Below are 18,733 nucleotides of genomic sequence, written 5' to 3'. Positions count from 1 at the left end.
ACCGACATCTGGTGAAAATTTCATGTCATTAGCACCTCTAGTAATATATTTACTGAGAAAAATGGTGATGTGTTCAATACTTATTTTTCCCGCTGTATATACAGTATAAAATCTTCTTTACGTCAAACACCCCTTCACAAACTAAAGCAAAAACTCCCAACGTGATACATTTTGTCAATAAAAAGATGACTTGTTGCGCAKTACACCCTGATTTGTATTAGTTAATRATGCAGTARAAAAGCAGTTTTCCTATYAGATGTAAACTTTATTCGTATAGCAGCAGGCAATTAGCTAAAAGGGCGTCGGGGCGTCTTTTTAACACCCTGGACCGACTTATGGCGCCCTGTGGCTGCATGATGACGCCCTGGTCCGCCAATATAGATGCGAGGCTGCGCAACTCCGTCTTTTTTTTTCTCCAACATACRACGACACASCGTGAGAACRAAGCAGGAGGATAAGTGATTTTATCAGAACGWTAMCTAGAAAAAAGGACATAGAAATCCAAGAAAATCATTTTTCACCGAAGAAAACGTGAAGAGAACGAGGGGACATGCACAGCAGAAGGAAATTTCCTGGTTCTTCTCTAGAAACCCGGCGCGCCCAGCCCCCCACCCCCGAGCGCGAGCACACACCTGCTGGGGGGGGGGGGGGGGCAGTGCAGGTACCCTGTTCAAAAGTCCTACCTAAAAGCATGTATAGCAGTATTTAAGTATGAATGTGTACGTTAAATGGGAATAAAATTTCAGCATTACACCTGTGATCTTAAAAACAGCTTCCAAAGATAAAGTTGATTATGACAATAGAAAAGTTATTATTATTTTGTTTATTTTTAAATACCAATGTCTAAATAAAATCTTTTGGAGCTGTTATCACAATACGTGATATTTTTTGTCTAAGGGTTATCATACCATCAGACTTTCATACCAGCCCATGCCCAGTTTTCACCTTGGTAGTTTAGGACAGTGATTCAAAAGCTTTCCAGTGTGATGTAGTGTCTCTGTCTCCAAGTAACTGTTCGCCAAGTTTGGAGTCATTTTTTTATGATTTTAAGCTAAGGTTCAAATTAGGACTATTTTAACCAAAAGCATGAATGCAAAGCAGCAATGTAGTTTGTGCCTATACCTGTGTGTGTCTGTGTGTAACATTAGAAAAATACTGTACCAATCACTGAACAAATGTTAAACTCTCAGAAAGTAAGCAGAGACTGTACACCTGCAACTGAYTAACTTTTGCCATCAACTTAAACCAAGATGGTTGACGGAGCAATGCAATCTTTGCACACACCGCAACGGCTGAAATTCTGTCAGGAAAGTTCTTATCGGGAAAGTTGAAGYCTTTTTTAAACTTATTCATCAGCACCTTTTTGTAAATTTTACTTCAGAGCCCAGCAGCTGACTGCAGTTTAGATCCTGTCAGRTGAACMAGTTAGTGTTACAACCGGCTCAAGRAAATATGTAAGTGTTGTCCCTATAATTTGATTTACTGAGCTACTCTTCCCAAGAACACTTCCAGGAACAAGTATCCTGATTAAGAATTAATGATGTAATGTGGAAGCTTTGTAAAGGTTGCTAACCAGCATAAAAAGGAAAKAAAGTGCAGCTGATGAATCCATACAGCTTCAGGCACTTCCGTGCCAAAAATTTTTCGCATAGAGGTRGATATTACTTTTCCGTTTTCATCCTCTAATTTTGATTAGTTTGTCCCACACTGGCCTGTAAGGCATTCAATATTTTCTAAGCTACTGACAGAGTGCAGAGCTGAGAGGGATAATACTGAACTCACCTGCCTCATTATTATATCCCACATGCTAAGCTTTGTCTAGACAAGCAGAACAGAAAAGGCAGGAAGACAGCAAGAGAAGAATGGGCAAACTAAAACGTGTCAKGAGGATAGAAATTTAATTTGATCACAATTTTTAAAAAAGGTTCTGATGAGTCTGTTCATTGAAAAGTGTGATGACAGTCTGAATACTGTGAGTGTATAATGCCACATACACAGAAGATTGTAATTAACGAGCAAGTCAGAGGATATGCAATTATCTGCATGATGCCACCTACAACTGTGTAAATCTTGGGTTCCTGAAGGTAAGACATACTTTGGAATTAAAATCTGTCTAGACATAAAGGAACACTGAACTTTAACAAAAATTACAAACCTTTAGGGCAGTATGAGAAAGTTAAACTCCTATGGAGAATGTTAATAGACGTATTAACATCTACAGACAATGAAAAGTATTGTATCCATTGTAATTCACTTATATTAATAACATACCAAATACAAGAACACCTTCCATCTTTAAAAGCTTTAATTATCCTGTCTAACGGAAAGAAAGAAAGCACCAATTAGGCAAATTGTGTGTTCCCAAAGTAAAGAGGGTTGACATCATCCACATTCCAAATTGTAAGGTTTTTTTTTTTTAGAGGATGGTTAAACAGAAAATACTGAAAACCGCCTGAGAACATGGCAGAGTGGAAATATGATTTTCTCATTTACCAGCATAACTAAATGTTTAGAAAAGTCTGTTTTACTTCYCAAACATCTATAAACTGAACTCAGAGAAGTGTTGGGCAATACTGACTTAAAAATGTATCACGATTAATTGTGGCATTTATAGATAATTTCMCTTGCATGTAGCCAACGTTGTGGCCTCGGTTTGCATTTTCTGCCTTTAATCGTACTCCCATTTATGCCAGTGTTTAAGGTAAACACCTCAAACTTGTTTAAACAAACAAGTTCATATTAGGGTTAGCGTAGGTTGCTCCACACTGCCTTCCACCACTGGGCTCACATGCCATGATGGTGATAGTGTGCCATTCACAAAAATACAAATTCYAAAGTGGAAAATAATAATTGTTGATAGGTTTACTGATGGTTTATTGCACAAGATAGGATTTTGCCCAGCCCTAACACAGAGGCATACAAATGTACAACCCTAATTCTAAAAAAGCTGAGACAKGTAAAATGTAAATAAAAACAGATTGCAATGATTTGCTGGTCTCATGAATCCATATTTTATACACAGTGAAACATCCAGGAACCGAGGAAACCAATTGTTGGAGGTTTTAGAGGGAATGTTGTCCCACTGTGGTCTGATGTAGGAGCAGATGTTCTTAAACCTTTATATATTTTTCTGTATTATTGATACTTTTCCAGATGTGTAAGCYRTYTGTGCCAGAGGAGCTAATGCACCCTCATACCTACCTGGAAAATACTGATGCCAAGTTTCAGACTTTTCCATAATTTCTAAAACTCTTCAGGAACTTGGTATAATTTAAAACCTCTGTGACATCCATCTGTTTGTGCCACTGGTCTTGCCGATTATTTTTTTCTTGTTCTGACAGGATTGTGGGGGACAGGAGATGGGCTTAACACTGATGAATAGCAGTCGTGGTAGGKCCAAAATCAGTAAATCAATATTATTCTAGTGTGAAACCAATATTTCTTTCTTTATCCACAGTAAAAAATGAAAGAGGAAAAGACTATAAGGCTTTCGTAAACTGTGGCATTAATGCAATCAACAGAAGAGAAACAGCTGGATGGTTATGATTTCCTAAAAAATACACAGTTTTGTTAACAGCATTTCATTGTAACAATAAAGATTTCATTAGGTCTGCAGATGACACTCTGCTTTGACCTTGACTGCCACACAGGGTGGAAGGGAAAATCAACCCACAGCTCCATCCAGTGGGCATGAAGGCTTTTTGCAAGTAAAACAAGCCCACAGTGATGATTCAGACAGCTGAGACGTTATCAAGTACAATCTGTACTGTTGTTTGTCTCACCTAAAATCACTGTCAGGCTGCAGCCCTGACAAGCCGTTACTGAGGATCTGCTATCAGTGTTAGTGTTATTTTATTCCCAACATCCATAACAAAACAGAATTGATGCTGATCTCAGAATGTAGCATTGGATTTTCAGGTATAGTTTGTCATTAAAAGAACTATTTTAAATCAGGTCCCAGTAGAAAGCAAGAGAGGAATGAGTAAGGRAGGCAGAAGCAGAGCTAAAACAGGAAGAGTCAGATAAGGCCACAATAGCTGTTCCACTAAGRTGAGCACACGTGTGTGAAGGTGCATGTCTGCACGAGTACAGGGAAGGTTCTGAAAGCATAAAAGACTCAAGCCCCCACAAAGATGACCAGAGAGCAACCGTGCCAGAGAGGGGTAGCTGCCAAACAATCCACTGACAGAAAGACGGTCAGCCTAAGTCAGCCAGTTACTTGTCCATGCTTTTGTGCTTCCACAGTCACAGAACCAGTCCRACAACCAGCCAATGATTCAACAATCCAACAATCCAGGCATCCAAGAGTGATTCTTTCTTTCTGCCAACACCAGCAGACCAAGAGACACAGCAAGAACACGAAGACACGACACTTCTGAGTTGTCTTATCTGGCTTCAAGACCCTTAAAAAACAATAAAATTGAATTTGCTTTCAGAAGCATGGGCAGAAGTGTACAATGGGTGGACTGAAAAGCTTTTGATAGAGTGCCATTTCACAGCAGATATGCAGTGGATTAAAAAAGAAAAAAAGAACATCAGGAATATTTTCTGGTAGAGAAACTTGAGGGATCTGCAGTCAACAAAACACTCGTGCCGACCTTAAACCATCAAACGGTCTGAAATCAAACACTGTAATTTTAAACCTGGGTGTGATGAAATGAACAATGCTCAAAATAAATCYAACCCTGAGCGCAACTTTTAGATTTTTTATGCTTCTTTTTAAAGTTGTTTAATTGTGTTGTTGTAATAACTGTGCAAGCAAACTTAGCAATAAAGGCTGAAGATTCTACATATTTTACCACAAAACATTTTTACTCTGAAAGAAACAAAACTTGTGTTTTGTTTTATAGGGTGGCAGGAATTGAGATTCAACTTTGGATATTTAAAAAAAACTAATTTTACATCCAGAATCCTGGTTTCCAAATCTTTCAGAATTTGACCAACAAAATAAATGTTCCTAAATCTTGAGAGCCCGTCTGTTACTGAGTACATAAACACTGCTAAAAAAGACATTTAGTTTTTGTTTTTTCCACCATTGATGACAACTGTTTTTAAATTCTTGGTAACAACTGGAATGGATTAGGCCATCTGCAATTATTTTGAAGTWAATTTGATTTATGTAGATCTTCTTAAGACCCTGCTCTGTCTTTTTTCAAACCACAGGCATATCAAGAGTGTAGAATAAATCTGAAATGTACCATTYTTGGAGAAACATTCTTATGTTTTAGTAAACTGGCAAAGTAGTCATGACCAGACCCTAGTGTGCACAGCTCTAGAAAACGACTTGTCTGAGGAGAAACCAGGTAAGAACTGGTGACAATGCAGAAGATGTGCAGGAATAAATTCAAACKGTTGCAGAGCAATTATCACAATTGAAAATTAAAAACCCTAAAGAATCTGCTGCTAATGTTTTGGTCACAGGTCAGYGATCTAAAAGCACCTTAGACATCAGCAGGATGGAGCTGATCTGGCTCCACAAATTACAAAAAAAAAACAGCCACTTATTTAGCAGCTGTGGCTTTCGGCTCAGTGTGGTATTATTTGTGCCTGAAGCGTAGAAACTAGTGAAAATATCGGTTTAGACAAAAGTAATAAAAATTATCACAGATAAACTAGGATTTGTTTTGTAGCTTTATTTGCCGAGTTCCTCGCACATCTACCAAGCTTTCAAAATGTGCTGGATTTGAGTACTTTTACATCCCAATCTTAAAGAGATGAACGTGAAACCGCTTCCTTCCTTTTTAAGAGCACTCCTCTTCTTTAGGGTTTCACCAGCTATTTAGTATTCACACTGCTATTTTACTATACACCTCCTGGAACCATTCATTTTGATAATATCCTCATTAAGACGAGTGTGCCAAGCCAAAATAAGCTTGTAATTAAGAGATGCTGGGGATTCTGGAGGAAACGAGACACAAAGCGACTTACAAAAGGTCCTTCCTGTGGTTGAAAAATAAGTAAATAAATAATGAAAAAGTTAAATGGCGCGTGGATGCTGCATTTCCCCATTTCCTTTGAATTCCCATGTACACACTAGAAGGAAGAAGTCGTCCCCAAATATTAATAGCTGAAAGAAAAAGGAACACTATTGCACGCACACACTTACACAAACCACCTCTACCAACACGAACAGAGTTGACACACTGAGCGAGGTAATCTTCCCTCCATTCTGCCTTCCAAGCACACTTCCTCTGCCTGGAATAATTGCTGCCTGGCTGCTTGTCTGGAAGAGCGAGCAGCTCTGTTCATTAGTTGCTCTAAATATCAGACACAGCATCACTTTTAAAGGCTTAATTTCTGTGCAGTCACAGGCCCTCTCTCTGATCCTCCCCCGTCAAGAGACGCAGAGCATGCTCCTGTTCTCGCAAGCAATGACCTAAAAAGATAAGTGGTAAATGAACGGGGGCCTTTATTTTTTGGCGGCCGTGGAGAAATTAACCGACCGAGACGACAGCAGACCAAAGGGAAGACGCCTGCGGTCGGGGCGCGTCAAAATTCAAGTGGACTGATGGCAGTGGCAGTGGAGACCTGCAGCATCCATTTTCTTGCAAAAGCACAAAACAAGAGCCATGTTTCCATGGAGACCAACAAACAGACATATTACTTAAGGGACTACCGAGCTTCCTGTGGTGCTCAATGATTGGATCGTTCAGATGCTGCAGTACCTGGGGGAGAGAGCTTACAGCTCTGCTCTTAAGAGCTGTGAGGATAGGATGCGTTTGGCTGACTGGATCAGACCTTAAGCCACCTCATACGCAGACAATATGCAATCAATCTGACTGTAATACCATGTTATATAGATGAGGGTTAATATAAAGCATGAATAAACAACAGTATAAATAGATCAGCTGATCTGGGCAATGACATAGAGCATGTTCTTTAATTCTAGTGACTCACCAATTTGAGCTACATTTAATCATCTTTGTTAAAAAGAAGTTGCAACAGTCAACAAACTCATGAATCTAATCAAGAAGAATGTCAATTCAAATCAAGAAATTGCAAAGGATTTTTTAAATAATAGCCCATTCTTCCATTTGTAAAGTGCTTAGACCTGTTTTTGTGTGTGTCATGTTTGGAAGAATTACGTCAAGATTTTTAAAAATCCCTTACAAGAGATGAATTTCTTTACAAGAAAACTGCCATTCGCATTTCTGAAAGCTGGTCAAATATTGATGCTCAATAATTGATTTTCCTTTCCCTCTGGCCTGCATCTCGGTCCCTCTTGTGGCTCCTTTTCCTGTGACGTCCTCCTCTCTGTTGGGAGTCAAAAGGAGGCTCTGCTGGCCTGATTCCAACTCTTGGGATGGTTGGTGTAGCTAGGTTCCTTGACACAGCAAAGGTATCATTAACATAAAATTACAAATTTATGTTAAAAACAATGGCTTACATTAAAAAGATAAACAAAATCTATGGAATTGTTTTATTAAAGACAGAAATTGGTGGAGTTCCACAAGGATCTATACTTAGTCCTTTTTAGCTTACTTTGATTGTAGTTTGGTTTATGAGAACAAAACAGTCATTCTTATGGTAAGTTCCTGAAACTTGAAGCTTAAATTTACAAATATTAATGTCTTTTTTAAGATGATCAAGATTATCAAGATTACCAGCATACAGTGGTTTGCAAAAGTATTCATACCCCTTGAACTTTTCCATATTTTGTCACATTACAACCACAAACATAAATATATTTCACTGGAATTTAATGTGAAAGACCAACACAAAGTGGTATACAATTGTGAAGTGGAAGCAAAATTTTACATGAATCAAAACATTTTTTACAAATAAAAAACTGAAAAGTGCGATGTGCAAAATTATTCAGCCCCCCTGAGTCAATACTTTGTGGAGCCACCTTTTGCTGCAATTACAGCTGCAAGTCTTTTAGGGTATGTCTCCACCAGCTTTGCACATCTAGTGACTGCAATTCTTGCCCATTCCTCCTTGCAAAACAGCTCAAGCTCAGTCAGATTGGATGGAGAGCGTTTGTGAACAGCAGTTTTGAGATCTTGCCACAAATTCTCAATTGGGTTTAGGTCTGGACTTTGACTGGGCCATTTTAACACATGAATATTCTTTTTTTTAAACCACTCCATTGTAGCTTTGGCTTTATGTTTAGGGTCGTTGTCCTGCTGGAAGGTGAACCTCCGCCCCAGTCTCAAATCTTTTGCTGACTCCAACAGGTTTTCTTCCAAGATTGCCCTGTATTTGGCTCCATCCATCTTCCCATCAACTTTGACCAACTTCCCGGTCCCTGCTGAAGAGAAGCACCCCCAGAGCATGATGCTGCCACCACCATATTTGACAGTGGGGATGGTGTTTTCAGAGTGATGTGCAGTGTTCTTTCTCCGCCACACATAGCGTTTTGCATTGTGGCCAAAAAGTTCAATTTTGGTCTCGTCTGACCAAAGCACCTTCTTCCACATGTTTGCTGTGTCCTCAACATGGCTTCTGGCAAACTGCAAACGGGACTTCTTATGGTTTTCTTTTAACAATGGCTTTCTCCTTGCCACTCTTCCATAAAGACCACATTTGTGTAGTGCACGACTAATTGTTGTCCTGTGGACAGTTTCCCCCACCTGAGCTGTGGCTCTCTGCATTTCATCCAGAGTCACCATGGGCCTCTTGGCTGCCTCTCTGATCAGTGATCTCCTTGTTCGGCCTGTAAGTTTAGGTGGACGGCCTTGTCTTGGCAGGTTTACTGTGGTGCCATACTCTTTCCATTTCCGGATGATGGATTGAACAGTGCTCCGTGAGTTGTTCAAAGCTTGGGAAATCTTTTTATAACCTAAGCCTGCTTTAAACTTCTCCAAAACCATATTCCTAACCTGTCTGGTGTGTTCTTTGGACTTCATGATGCTGTTTGCTCCCCAATATTCTCTTAACCAACATCTGAGGCCGTCACGGAGCAGCTGTATTTGTACTGAGATTAGATTACACACAGGTGGACCCTTTTGAGTCATTAGCAGTCATCAGGCAACTTCTGAATGCAATTGGTTGCACTCAGGGAAAAGGGGGCTGAATACTTTTGCACGTCGCACTTTTCAGTTTTTTATTTGTAAAAAATGTTTTGATTCATGTAAAATTTTGCTTCCACTTCACAATTGTATACCACTTTGTGTTGGTCTTTCACATTAAATTCCAGTGAAATATATTTATGTTTGTGGTTGTAATGTGACAAAATATGGAAAAGTTCAAGGGGTATGAATACTTTTGCAAACCACTGTATCTTAAACGACTCCTAACTCTGTTTCAGTGAAGAGATCATTTAAAAATACTTAATATTTCAAAACCATTCAAAGTTCTGGCTTCACCCTGTGTATTGAGACGCACACAGAATGCACTCACAACAGATTTAAGGTCATCATAAAAAGATCTTCCTACACAAAGAATAAATTAAAAATACGCTCATAATGTCATTCACTATGATCCTGTGCACTGAACTCTCGCCCAGAAGAACTCAGGACTGCTACAATCTGGAAAACCCACCATGTGGACTGGAAATAAAATCATCAGTCTGCTTAGAATGAGGCTAAATCCAAAATTAAATGCAAAATGCAAAGTAACTTGCTTACAACTTGTTGGGGCATCAGTAGACACAGACTTAAAAAGCTGAAAATACTTGGAAAAAAACTCTGTCTGTGCTGCGTCCCTTTGTGCAAAAGACAATGGACAAGTTGCTAAACTTAACGAACACACTGAACACTGAAAACTAGCTACACACACGTATTAAACAAGACTGTGTTTAACCCAGAGTGGTTCTGAGTTAATCAATATCACTCGATTCATAACAGCCTGGCCTGAGAATGCATCATCATTATGTTCCTGTTTATTCTTTGTATGTAATCAGTGATTGATGCTGATTATCTGAAATGGCAATCAGCCTGATTATTAGGCTGATTGATTAACAGGATTAAAATCAAAACAGATGTTAGAAAGATTAGTCTTTGCTCATAACAATTATAACCACAAAAATCTCTGAAAGCCAGGGGAAAAGCAATTGCTGGTGTAAAAATATAAAAATTATATTTACTGGTTATTTTCCTCCTCAAAAACAGTACATGAAAAAGCTTGTCCTTGCTAATACCCAACATTTATTTTCATCTACAATTGGTGGCAAAATTAAATCTATTTGCTGTTTTTCACTGTAGAAAACACAACATAAAAACAACTGTGCTTGACAGAACAAGTCAACGTGTATCAAACACAATCTTATGATAGAACTTTCTGAACACATATAAAAATGTTCAAAAGATTCTCATATCTTTTAACAGTGGATGGACAAGTCTGTGTTTGCTGGGAGGTAACACACACAATGACAGTTGTCTATAGAGCCAGTGTAGAGAGTGATTATATATATATATATATATATTTGCCATGATGGACATCAACTTCCTGTGTTGTATAAAGCAACATGCGTTTACCATGCCCATCTCAGGACATTTTCTCACTGAAGGTTAGAGTGAGACCACGCCACTGACACAGACTGTCATTCACCTTGTAGAGTCTAATTCAGACATCAGGGATACTGGTCTTAAACTGTCACTGGATGAAGGATAGAAACAACTCATCCAAATGCCCTCCACTAGAAACATTAAAGACCCTGGTTCTTACCACAAAAGTTGTTATTGCTTTTACTTCCTCAACATCATCAAGTTTTCTTGTTATTTATTCAGAGCTCCAACAAGCCCTCAGCAGAGCCAGTCCAAGGATCTCAAAAAACCAATTGGTATTTGCAATGTGCCATTTTGGGTCTATCCTCTACAACCTAAAATGGGCATCACAATTTGTACAGCATATTGCTGAGAATGATACAACCAGCTTATTGATTTACAACAACAGGATAAACTAACAAAGGAAGCTTGTGGTACAACACGAGGAATGGAAGCTGCTTAGAATACGTATATATTGCAATGTAATACCATACAAACACTACACCTAATGTCTAAAAACGACATGGTAGGTTTTTTCTTTCAATCTCCTGGGTTCATTTTTAAATTCAACAATGTGGCACACTATGATTGTTCATCTTCAGGTAAACAGTGAACAGAACTGTAAAAATTGTCAGGAACGAGTTAGTATGCATGTATTTGTCATAGGTGTTTGTGCAGATGTGAGTGGTAGCTGCAGAGTAAAACAAAAAGGAACTGTAAATAAATCAGCAGCTCAACTGTCTCACATTTGATTGTACGTGGAAAAATGAACTTGTGGATCTCTCAGTAGTGACTGCCTGCCTCAACAGCAAGCAATTCTTGAAGAAACAGTAAAGCCTTTAAAAGAAAGATATTTATGACTAATGATAGCAAATCTATTCTGTCTGTGGTTACTGAAATGACTAAATCTCCCTCATCTTGATTCTTTCAATAGCGTGGTGTTTTTCTGAGTGTGTGCGATTTTGCATGAACATACCGTCACCTTTTCTAAATCAGCTTCGGAGGACGTGGGAGACAGGGGGCTGATGGGACTGAGGGAGGGGGAGCTTCCAACACTGGAGACGTAGTCAGGATCAGGAACATACAGAACCTGCAAACACAATCCATTTCTGTATTTACACAGTGCCAACGTGCACCACATCACACACATGCACACAAGTGGAGACAGAAAATTTCTCACACACAGCATAGAAACGTGACAAGACAAAAACCAGGAAATCACATGCGGTCTCATGTTATTAACAGGTAAAAACAGAGGGAAAGTGACAACGTGACAGAGTGTGAGAACTGACAGGGTGTAAAAACTTGTGGATTTTGCATTCATGATAGCATTTATTTATTTAGAGGGCTGCAGTAGATTATTATATAAATTATTGATGAATCTGTGTATTACTTCCACAATAAATCAAATTACTGTAAGGTTTCTTAAATGTCACAAAACAACAAAATATCCCAATGTTATTCCCCTAACACAGCGTGACATTTACTTGTTTTATAAACTACTCAGAGTAAAAAGTGTTCTGCTGTGTGATGAAGCCACAAAAATGCTAACTGGCTACCAGCAAACAACATGCTAACATTTACTGACTAAACAAAAGTCCTAAAGTCCTAAAAAGCTTTATCAACTCAAATTTACTTTTAGCTTTTTCATCAGTTTTTGCAAAACAACGTCCAGGGTACACTCAATTTAGAGTGAAAGGTTGAGAAAGTTAGCTTACCTAGCCTTAGTCAAAACTTTTGACTAAAAAGGCCTCTCACAATAACAAATTTTGCTGGATGATAAACTCTCAGAACTTATGGCAATAAACAATAATATTGTTTGGAGACCGCTGGCTTCATAAAATAATTTGAGATCAACTACATGCTGTTTACATAGTTTATGCAAGTTTACGAAATTTACATAGTGTAAAAAAACAAAACAAAACAAAAACTCTTGGCAAACTCAAGTTTCAGCACGGTGTCTTGAGGGCGTTTAGAGGCGTCGCCAGCAGAAAGAAAGTCAGAAAACCGAAGACGCTCCTCTGACCAAATGCCTGTTCAGGGGGCTCTCATGCTACAGAGGTTAGAGACTACGTGACTGAAAAATACCCGACACCAGCGTTAACTCCTACCTACGCTAAGAAGTAGAAAAGAGGGAGAGATTAAAAAACAAACAAACAAGTAGGCAAATTAAAATTACCAACGACCTTTTAATTTATCATGAAATTGATTTATTGCTTATCGTGGCAGGCCTAATTTAACATGCACAAATATTAGTACAAGTGCACAAGTTGTTATTTTACGTGAAAGTCAGTTGGTGATTGTTGGACAGTGTCAGAAACCTCCTAAAACTTGTTATTGTGACACTGACTAGTGTTTTTTTTTGTTAAAGAAAATGCTGCATGAAATATAAATAAGTATAATTAAAAGATGCTTGCAAGAGCACTGCCAGGTTTATTACTAATTTAGCTCACAAGTAAAAAACTAATTTAAGAGATCCCTGATTCAATTCAATTTAAGACGTGGCTATATGTCTCACCATTGTATTTTACATAAGTTTCTATTTTACTGATCATTTTCTGACTTGAGCTGGGAATTTTATGGGTTTAAATATTAATATGGTCAAAGCTTTTCTTGGGGTCTAAAATAAAAAAATGTTATTTGTTACTGATTAATTCAGTCTTACTTGTGGAAGAGGAAAAAAGACAAGAGATGATGGGTTAGTAAGTGTCATTACTGCATTCTGTAAGCACAATACCAAACTCATGTGCCGAGAGCTGAGAGATAGGGGACCACTGCCAGGGGGACTGGCTATGGCTCGTGTCCATTCCACCAGGCTTAATTTTAACGCCAGGAAATACAGAGACAAAATAGAAAAAAATATGGATGTCTGCCAAAAGTGAGAAAAAGACAGATTTAAATTTTGGGAGTACTGCTGACAAACAAAAGGATGAAGATCAAAGCTAGGGGAGCAGGCAGAGTGTTTGGCAGACTGACGTGGGAACTACAGCGTCACGGGATGAATTTAAGCATCACACATTTGTGTATTTTCTTTAGAAACAAAATGGGTCTTAAGGAATGTATTAGAGCCCAAATGGACCGAGGGATGCTGTAATTAGCAGGCAAATAAGAAAGACAGGGATGCAGTTAGTGAGTCAGCCAGCTGCCTTTAAAAAGTAGGTGGAATGTACAGCTTCTTGTGTTTCTTAAAAAAAAAACAAAATAAAAAACTTTAACAGATAACTATGCAGCCAAAGACACTGTAATGAACGCAAACTACCAAGATGACCTCATGAAGAATGAGTATGTTAGTGAGTGGCTGTAGGACAGTGATGCGGTGATGAAGTTTGATAGATCACGAAGGCGTGCACAGTGGTTCACACCTGGCCGGGCACCACTGCTCTGGAGAACAACTTGTTCAGCTGAACCAGCTCGTTGGGTGTGGTGTCAAACTTGAGCGCGATGCTGTTTAATGTGTCCCGCGATTCCACCTGGAACACAAAACAAGAGAAAGGACACAAAAGTTACACTGCTGCTGCTGTCCGAGGTTTATCCTACACGCTGCACAGAACAGACTCTAAGGTACAACACACACACACGATGAAAGACACAGAAAACATTGGAAATACAGAACAGTAAAGGGTTTGATTTGCCTTGTGAGCTGCAGGGATGTTATTCTGATTACAGTTGTCAGCTGTTGACCAGAAAATGAGAGTCATGGCTGCTGGCAGAAACATGAAGTGACACGAATGTCTGCTGTTATCTTATCAGCCCCTTCAGAGGTTTTTTTTCATCATTAGAAACAAGAAAAACAGTTGAAAAGCCAAAAACCAAAGCCAAATAATTGTATTTGTGACCCATCACATCAAACAAAGGATTAAATCACAAACTAGTATACAGTATGGAGAAATAGGCAGCTATAGGGTTTTGGTTAAAACGTTTGCAACAATTGCATTTTGTTAAAATATAGTGATTAAATACCATATCTACAAGTCAGGTTTTTTTAATGTCTGGAATATAATCTTAAATAATCTTTGAAGCCCAATTTTAAGCAGTAGCTAAAAAAACATGATTGAGCAAAAAAGCCTTAAAATTGTGTTATTTTCACTGTGAGCTAGCAAAACTATTTTTCATTCCCGATGGTTCGTCGAAATATTCAAAAATTGTTTGTTTCTTCTTTAAAATTACACTAAAAATTCCTCATTAGAATAACCTAAAAAACAGAAGATAGACCAAATATTAATAGGTTATCCTGATTAGGAAGACACAACATATCTCTGGAACTGATCATGACATCAGGATGATCCAGGGATCAAAATGTAGCTTAAAAAGCAGGAATCTGGAAATGTACCGAGGTCATTTTGATGAAATTTGACATGATTCTCAACTTGATGTGACGGATCACATATTGACAATGTTTTTTTTTAGAAATTTTATAATCTTCAAACCTTTGAACAAAAAAAAAAAAAAAACAAAAGAAAAGAAATCAAGGAAAGCTAAATCAGCTGAATGTTTTCAGATCCATTATTCAGAAAATCCTTACACAAAGACCAAACTTAGAAACAGCTAAACAACTCAGTATGAACTGGTTTCAATAGGATTTTACAAAGAAACAACTTTTTATCAAAAATGTGGCATCCAGTCAATATTAAAAAGGCCAGTACTGATGGTTAAATGTTTTATTAAAGCCATCCATGTCATCAACCAACGTTAGAGCTAGACAAGAACAAATAATACTTGCAAAGTTTTCACCATCCAGAGAAAAAACATTCAAAGTAATGAGCTATGCATATGTTTTTTCTATTAACATAAACATAAACATTTCAAGCAACTCAAATATAATTAAATCAATTACAAACCTTGTTCCCCTATCGACTGAAGCTAAACATGAGTTGTCTTTCAACTCTATCCGTGATCCTTTCTCTGCGTTGCCGTTAACTCTGTTAAGTTACACCTTTGTCTACCTTTTTTGTAGCTAGTCAAGCTAAGTCCTGGCACCATACTTTTGGCTTCAGAGGAAGTAATGAAAATAAAAGCATATAATATTAAATGTAATTTTTTTGAACAGAACTTCGCTGGTTTTTACAAAAAGTCTGAGCTCCCAAAAAACAATAACAAAAAAGACATTTTATAAATTTAGCTTGCTTGATAAGTGACCATGTTATTGTTGGCCAGCAAAATGCAAAGACAGCCGATTATTTTTTTTTCCCCTGTGACTATGTCTTTGTGCTGTATGCAGTTACTACAGCACTTGGTTAGGTGTCAGGTCCGCATTTTGCTTTTCCTTGAATAGACTTGTTGGAAGGTTCATTACAAAATACTCCCGTCCTCTGTTTCCACATTATGCATAATATGTGTTCAGGTAAATTGTGAATTTTTCTGAGCCCTTACAGACCAATAACAGAGTCTACAGCACACATAAAGAGTTATGTGGGTTCCACATGTAAACAGAGCAGAGTGAATCACAAAGATCTTCTCAAGATGGTTTCTGTAGTTCAGTGGCTTTAACAGTCATTTTAGCTGAAACTGAGCTAAAATTGAAGGTGGCAGCAGCTGAGAGACTTACACAAAACATAACATCTCTCAACATTGCATAACAATGAGCTAAATTTCAATTACAAAAGTTTTTTTTAGGATTATGCTAGAACTTGGTCATTTCTCAACGTGAGACCTTAGACTAAAAGGCTTCTTAGACTTAAATCTTAGACTAAAAGGCTGATGGTGATATGTATTCCTTAAGGAGGTGCTAAGACCATAATTGGTACAGTTTTTAAATTTGTCCTTAAATATAACTGCAGGTTTGTGAGAGTGTAGAGCAGGGGTACCCAAACATTTTCTCTGAAAGGGCTAAAATTAAAATCAATCTGAGTGGGGTGGGCCAAATGCAATAATATAATACACGAAATGTAAATATTTCAAGGAAAGTTGTATTTTTTATGATTAAGCTGCAGCCATTGCAGTTGCCCACATTTTTTTTCCAGCCCATGGACATGGAGAAAATTCAATGTTTGCTCAGGCAGCAAAGGCTCATGGGACTTTTCATAATTTAAAATTTGAGTATATGGGGTCTTATAAGGTGCGCAAATCTAGAAATGAACTTAAATCTAATATAAATGTCTCTTGAAGTTACTTGTATTTTAAGTTTATTCTTAACATAGTTCAAAGATAAAGTGAGCACCATGAGTTAAGTTTATCTGACTAGAGCTCCTTGTACCTATAGTTGGACCAAGGTTTGAAAAGACTAAGCGCAAATAGTATTTCTACATAAAACAGGAGATTACAATCTAGTAACCAGGATAACTGCTGGTGGGCCAAATCAAATGGCTTGGCAGGCCAAATTTGGCCCACGGGCCCCACTTTGGTCACCTCTGGTGTAGAGGCAACAGCAAACACAGGATAAATGCACAGCTACTGACATTTTAACAACCCTGTTCCAGAAAGTCTACATGCATCAACATGTAGATGCTAATTTTGTGGTAAAAAGGGTTTATTACTGGTATCAGCAAAGAAACGAATGCCTCTGCCTGGTAATAAGGAACATTTCTATTTTGGACTTACAGACAGAAAATAAATACAAAAGTAGATTTAAGGAACGGATTAGTCGTTTTAGAGTTGATTACAAATAATCCTTTAAAAGAAAATCAGGATAAACCACTCAAATATTTTATTTGTTATTGGCACAGTTTTAGAATATACATTTGTTAGAACTGAAAGTATATTTTAGGCAAAAAGCACGATGGGCAGAGTTAGTTTTGATATCGAGGAACTATGAAATAATGAAAAAGCAAAATGCCTACAGATTTGATGAACAGCTGTTGCCATTTTTTGCTTAATATCTAATCAATTCAGAAAATTGCCATTTATTCATTTTTGTAGCTCAGCTGACTTCGACTCAGCAGGGCCCGAGGTGTTTGTTTCATTTGAGGCACATCATCCTGAATCACATCAAACGAGCAGGAGAGGAGGAGGCAGGGCCTCATGTTAGCTGGGGTTTAGCAGATCATGCAGGCTGTCGTGGTCTCACCCTGGGCTCAGCTGCAGCACCCTGCAGTGTGACACAGGTGCATTTGCTTGTCTCCACCAGTTAAGATCCCAACAACAGAAATGTGCTCCATGTGTCTGAAACAGTTAAGCGTCCAACATGCCCAGTGGGAGTTTCTACCTTCCAAATAAGGCTGACATCCACATCAGGAAGCGCCTGCATGTGCAAGAAACGTGGTGTAAGCGAAGAAAGTAAGCTCAGGGGATGGAACACCTTAAAGTGTGCATGCAAGGCTGACTCAGAGCTTGGCTTTATTTGCACAGCATAATGGGACTGTGTGTTTTGGTGCAGCGATCATGGGACTGCCTCAGCTAGTTTTTGGCTTGCACAAACAGTCCTACAAAAACACAGAAGAACGACAGCTTATTTAAATTCTCGACCCGATGGATTGTTTTTCGGTTCTTGCACAGAGACGCACTCACGGACCAGTCACAAGCAGGAAGCTAAACAAGAGAACCAAGACGACAAGCTGGAACATTCCTAATACAGAGTGACTGCATGAGACAGTAACACATGACACGCTTCTCTGGAGTAACATCAATTTAGGAAAGAAGAAGAACATATAAAAACATAAGAAATCAGAAATGTTTTCAGTCCTTGATGTCTTTAGTTTTTCCTCCCTCAAGGAGCATCAGTCAAACTTCTCACTTTAGCTACATTACAAATCTGTTAAGATTCATTAAAAGAAATCCTTTGCAAACGGAGAGGTGAAGTGTGCATACGCAAGGCTGCAGACTACAAAAAATGCACCCGAAAAAAGCAACAGACTGGGAGTCAAACTAGATATTACGCAACTTCAAGAGCTACATACGAAAACCTCACTCAAACAAAATAAATATTTAAAGTATTTTTTTTGACCTGTTGGCTTGAACATTTGAGCAAGGCTCAAAGGTGAGTGCCAGGAACAAAGGAAGAACAAAGCTGTAAGAAATGTTTTGTCGTTAAAAGCTATCAGCAGATTAGGGAGGTGTGATACAACCAACATCATCAGCAGTTTCTAAACAGAGGAGAAATTTTCCATTCAACCATCAATCCATCTATCCATTTTCTTTACTTGTTTTCTCTGTGAAGGAGTAATTTGTTTTTAAATCTGAAATGAACAGTAAATACTGCGTGGCACTGTGGCAGATACCATGTGAGAGGCACGACCAAACTTCAGCTCTGAGATTCGTTGGATCCTGTATCGTATTTCATCCTGAATCAACAGGATTCTTCAATGTAATACAAAATGATGTTTTACGTGATTAAATAAAAAGACTCTTCAAATAATTATATAATTATATAA

At 38.2% G+C, this 18,733-nt stretch overlaps 1 protein-coding gene across 5 annotated transcripts in view; it reads right to left on the bottom strand.

Annotated features, from left to right (window-relative positions):
• The window catches only part of oxr1a (oxidation resistance 1a), a 191,866-nt gene that overhangs the window by 39,843 nt on the left and 133,290 nt on the right, over positions 1–18,733 (bottom strand). For 4 of the 5 annotated variants that reach the window (XM_014017107.1, XM_014017109.1, XM_014017110.1 and 1 more), the window contains 2 exons: positions 13,790–13,897; positions 11,404–11,517 (listed from right to left, as the gene is read on the bottom strand). In XM_014017107.1, the coding sequence (XP_013872561.1) occupies positions 11,404–11,517; positions 13,790–13,897 (222 nt within the window). The remainder of the gene's footprint in view (positions 1–11,403; positions 11,518–13,789; positions 13,898–18,733) is intronic. The other variant, XM_014017108.1, reaches the window with a different exon arrangement.

This window comes from Austrofundulus limnaeus, unplaced genomic scaffold (genome assembly GCF_001266775.1).
Source record: "Austrofundulus limnaeus strain Quisiro unplaced genomic scaffold, Austrofundulus_limnaeus-1.0 Scaffold161, whole genome shotgun sequence".
NCBI lineage: Eukaryota > Metazoa > Chordata > Actinopteri > Cyprinodontiformes > Rivulidae > Austrofundulus > Austrofundulus limnaeus.
This window is presented reverse-complemented; position numbering and strand designations above follow the sequence as displayed.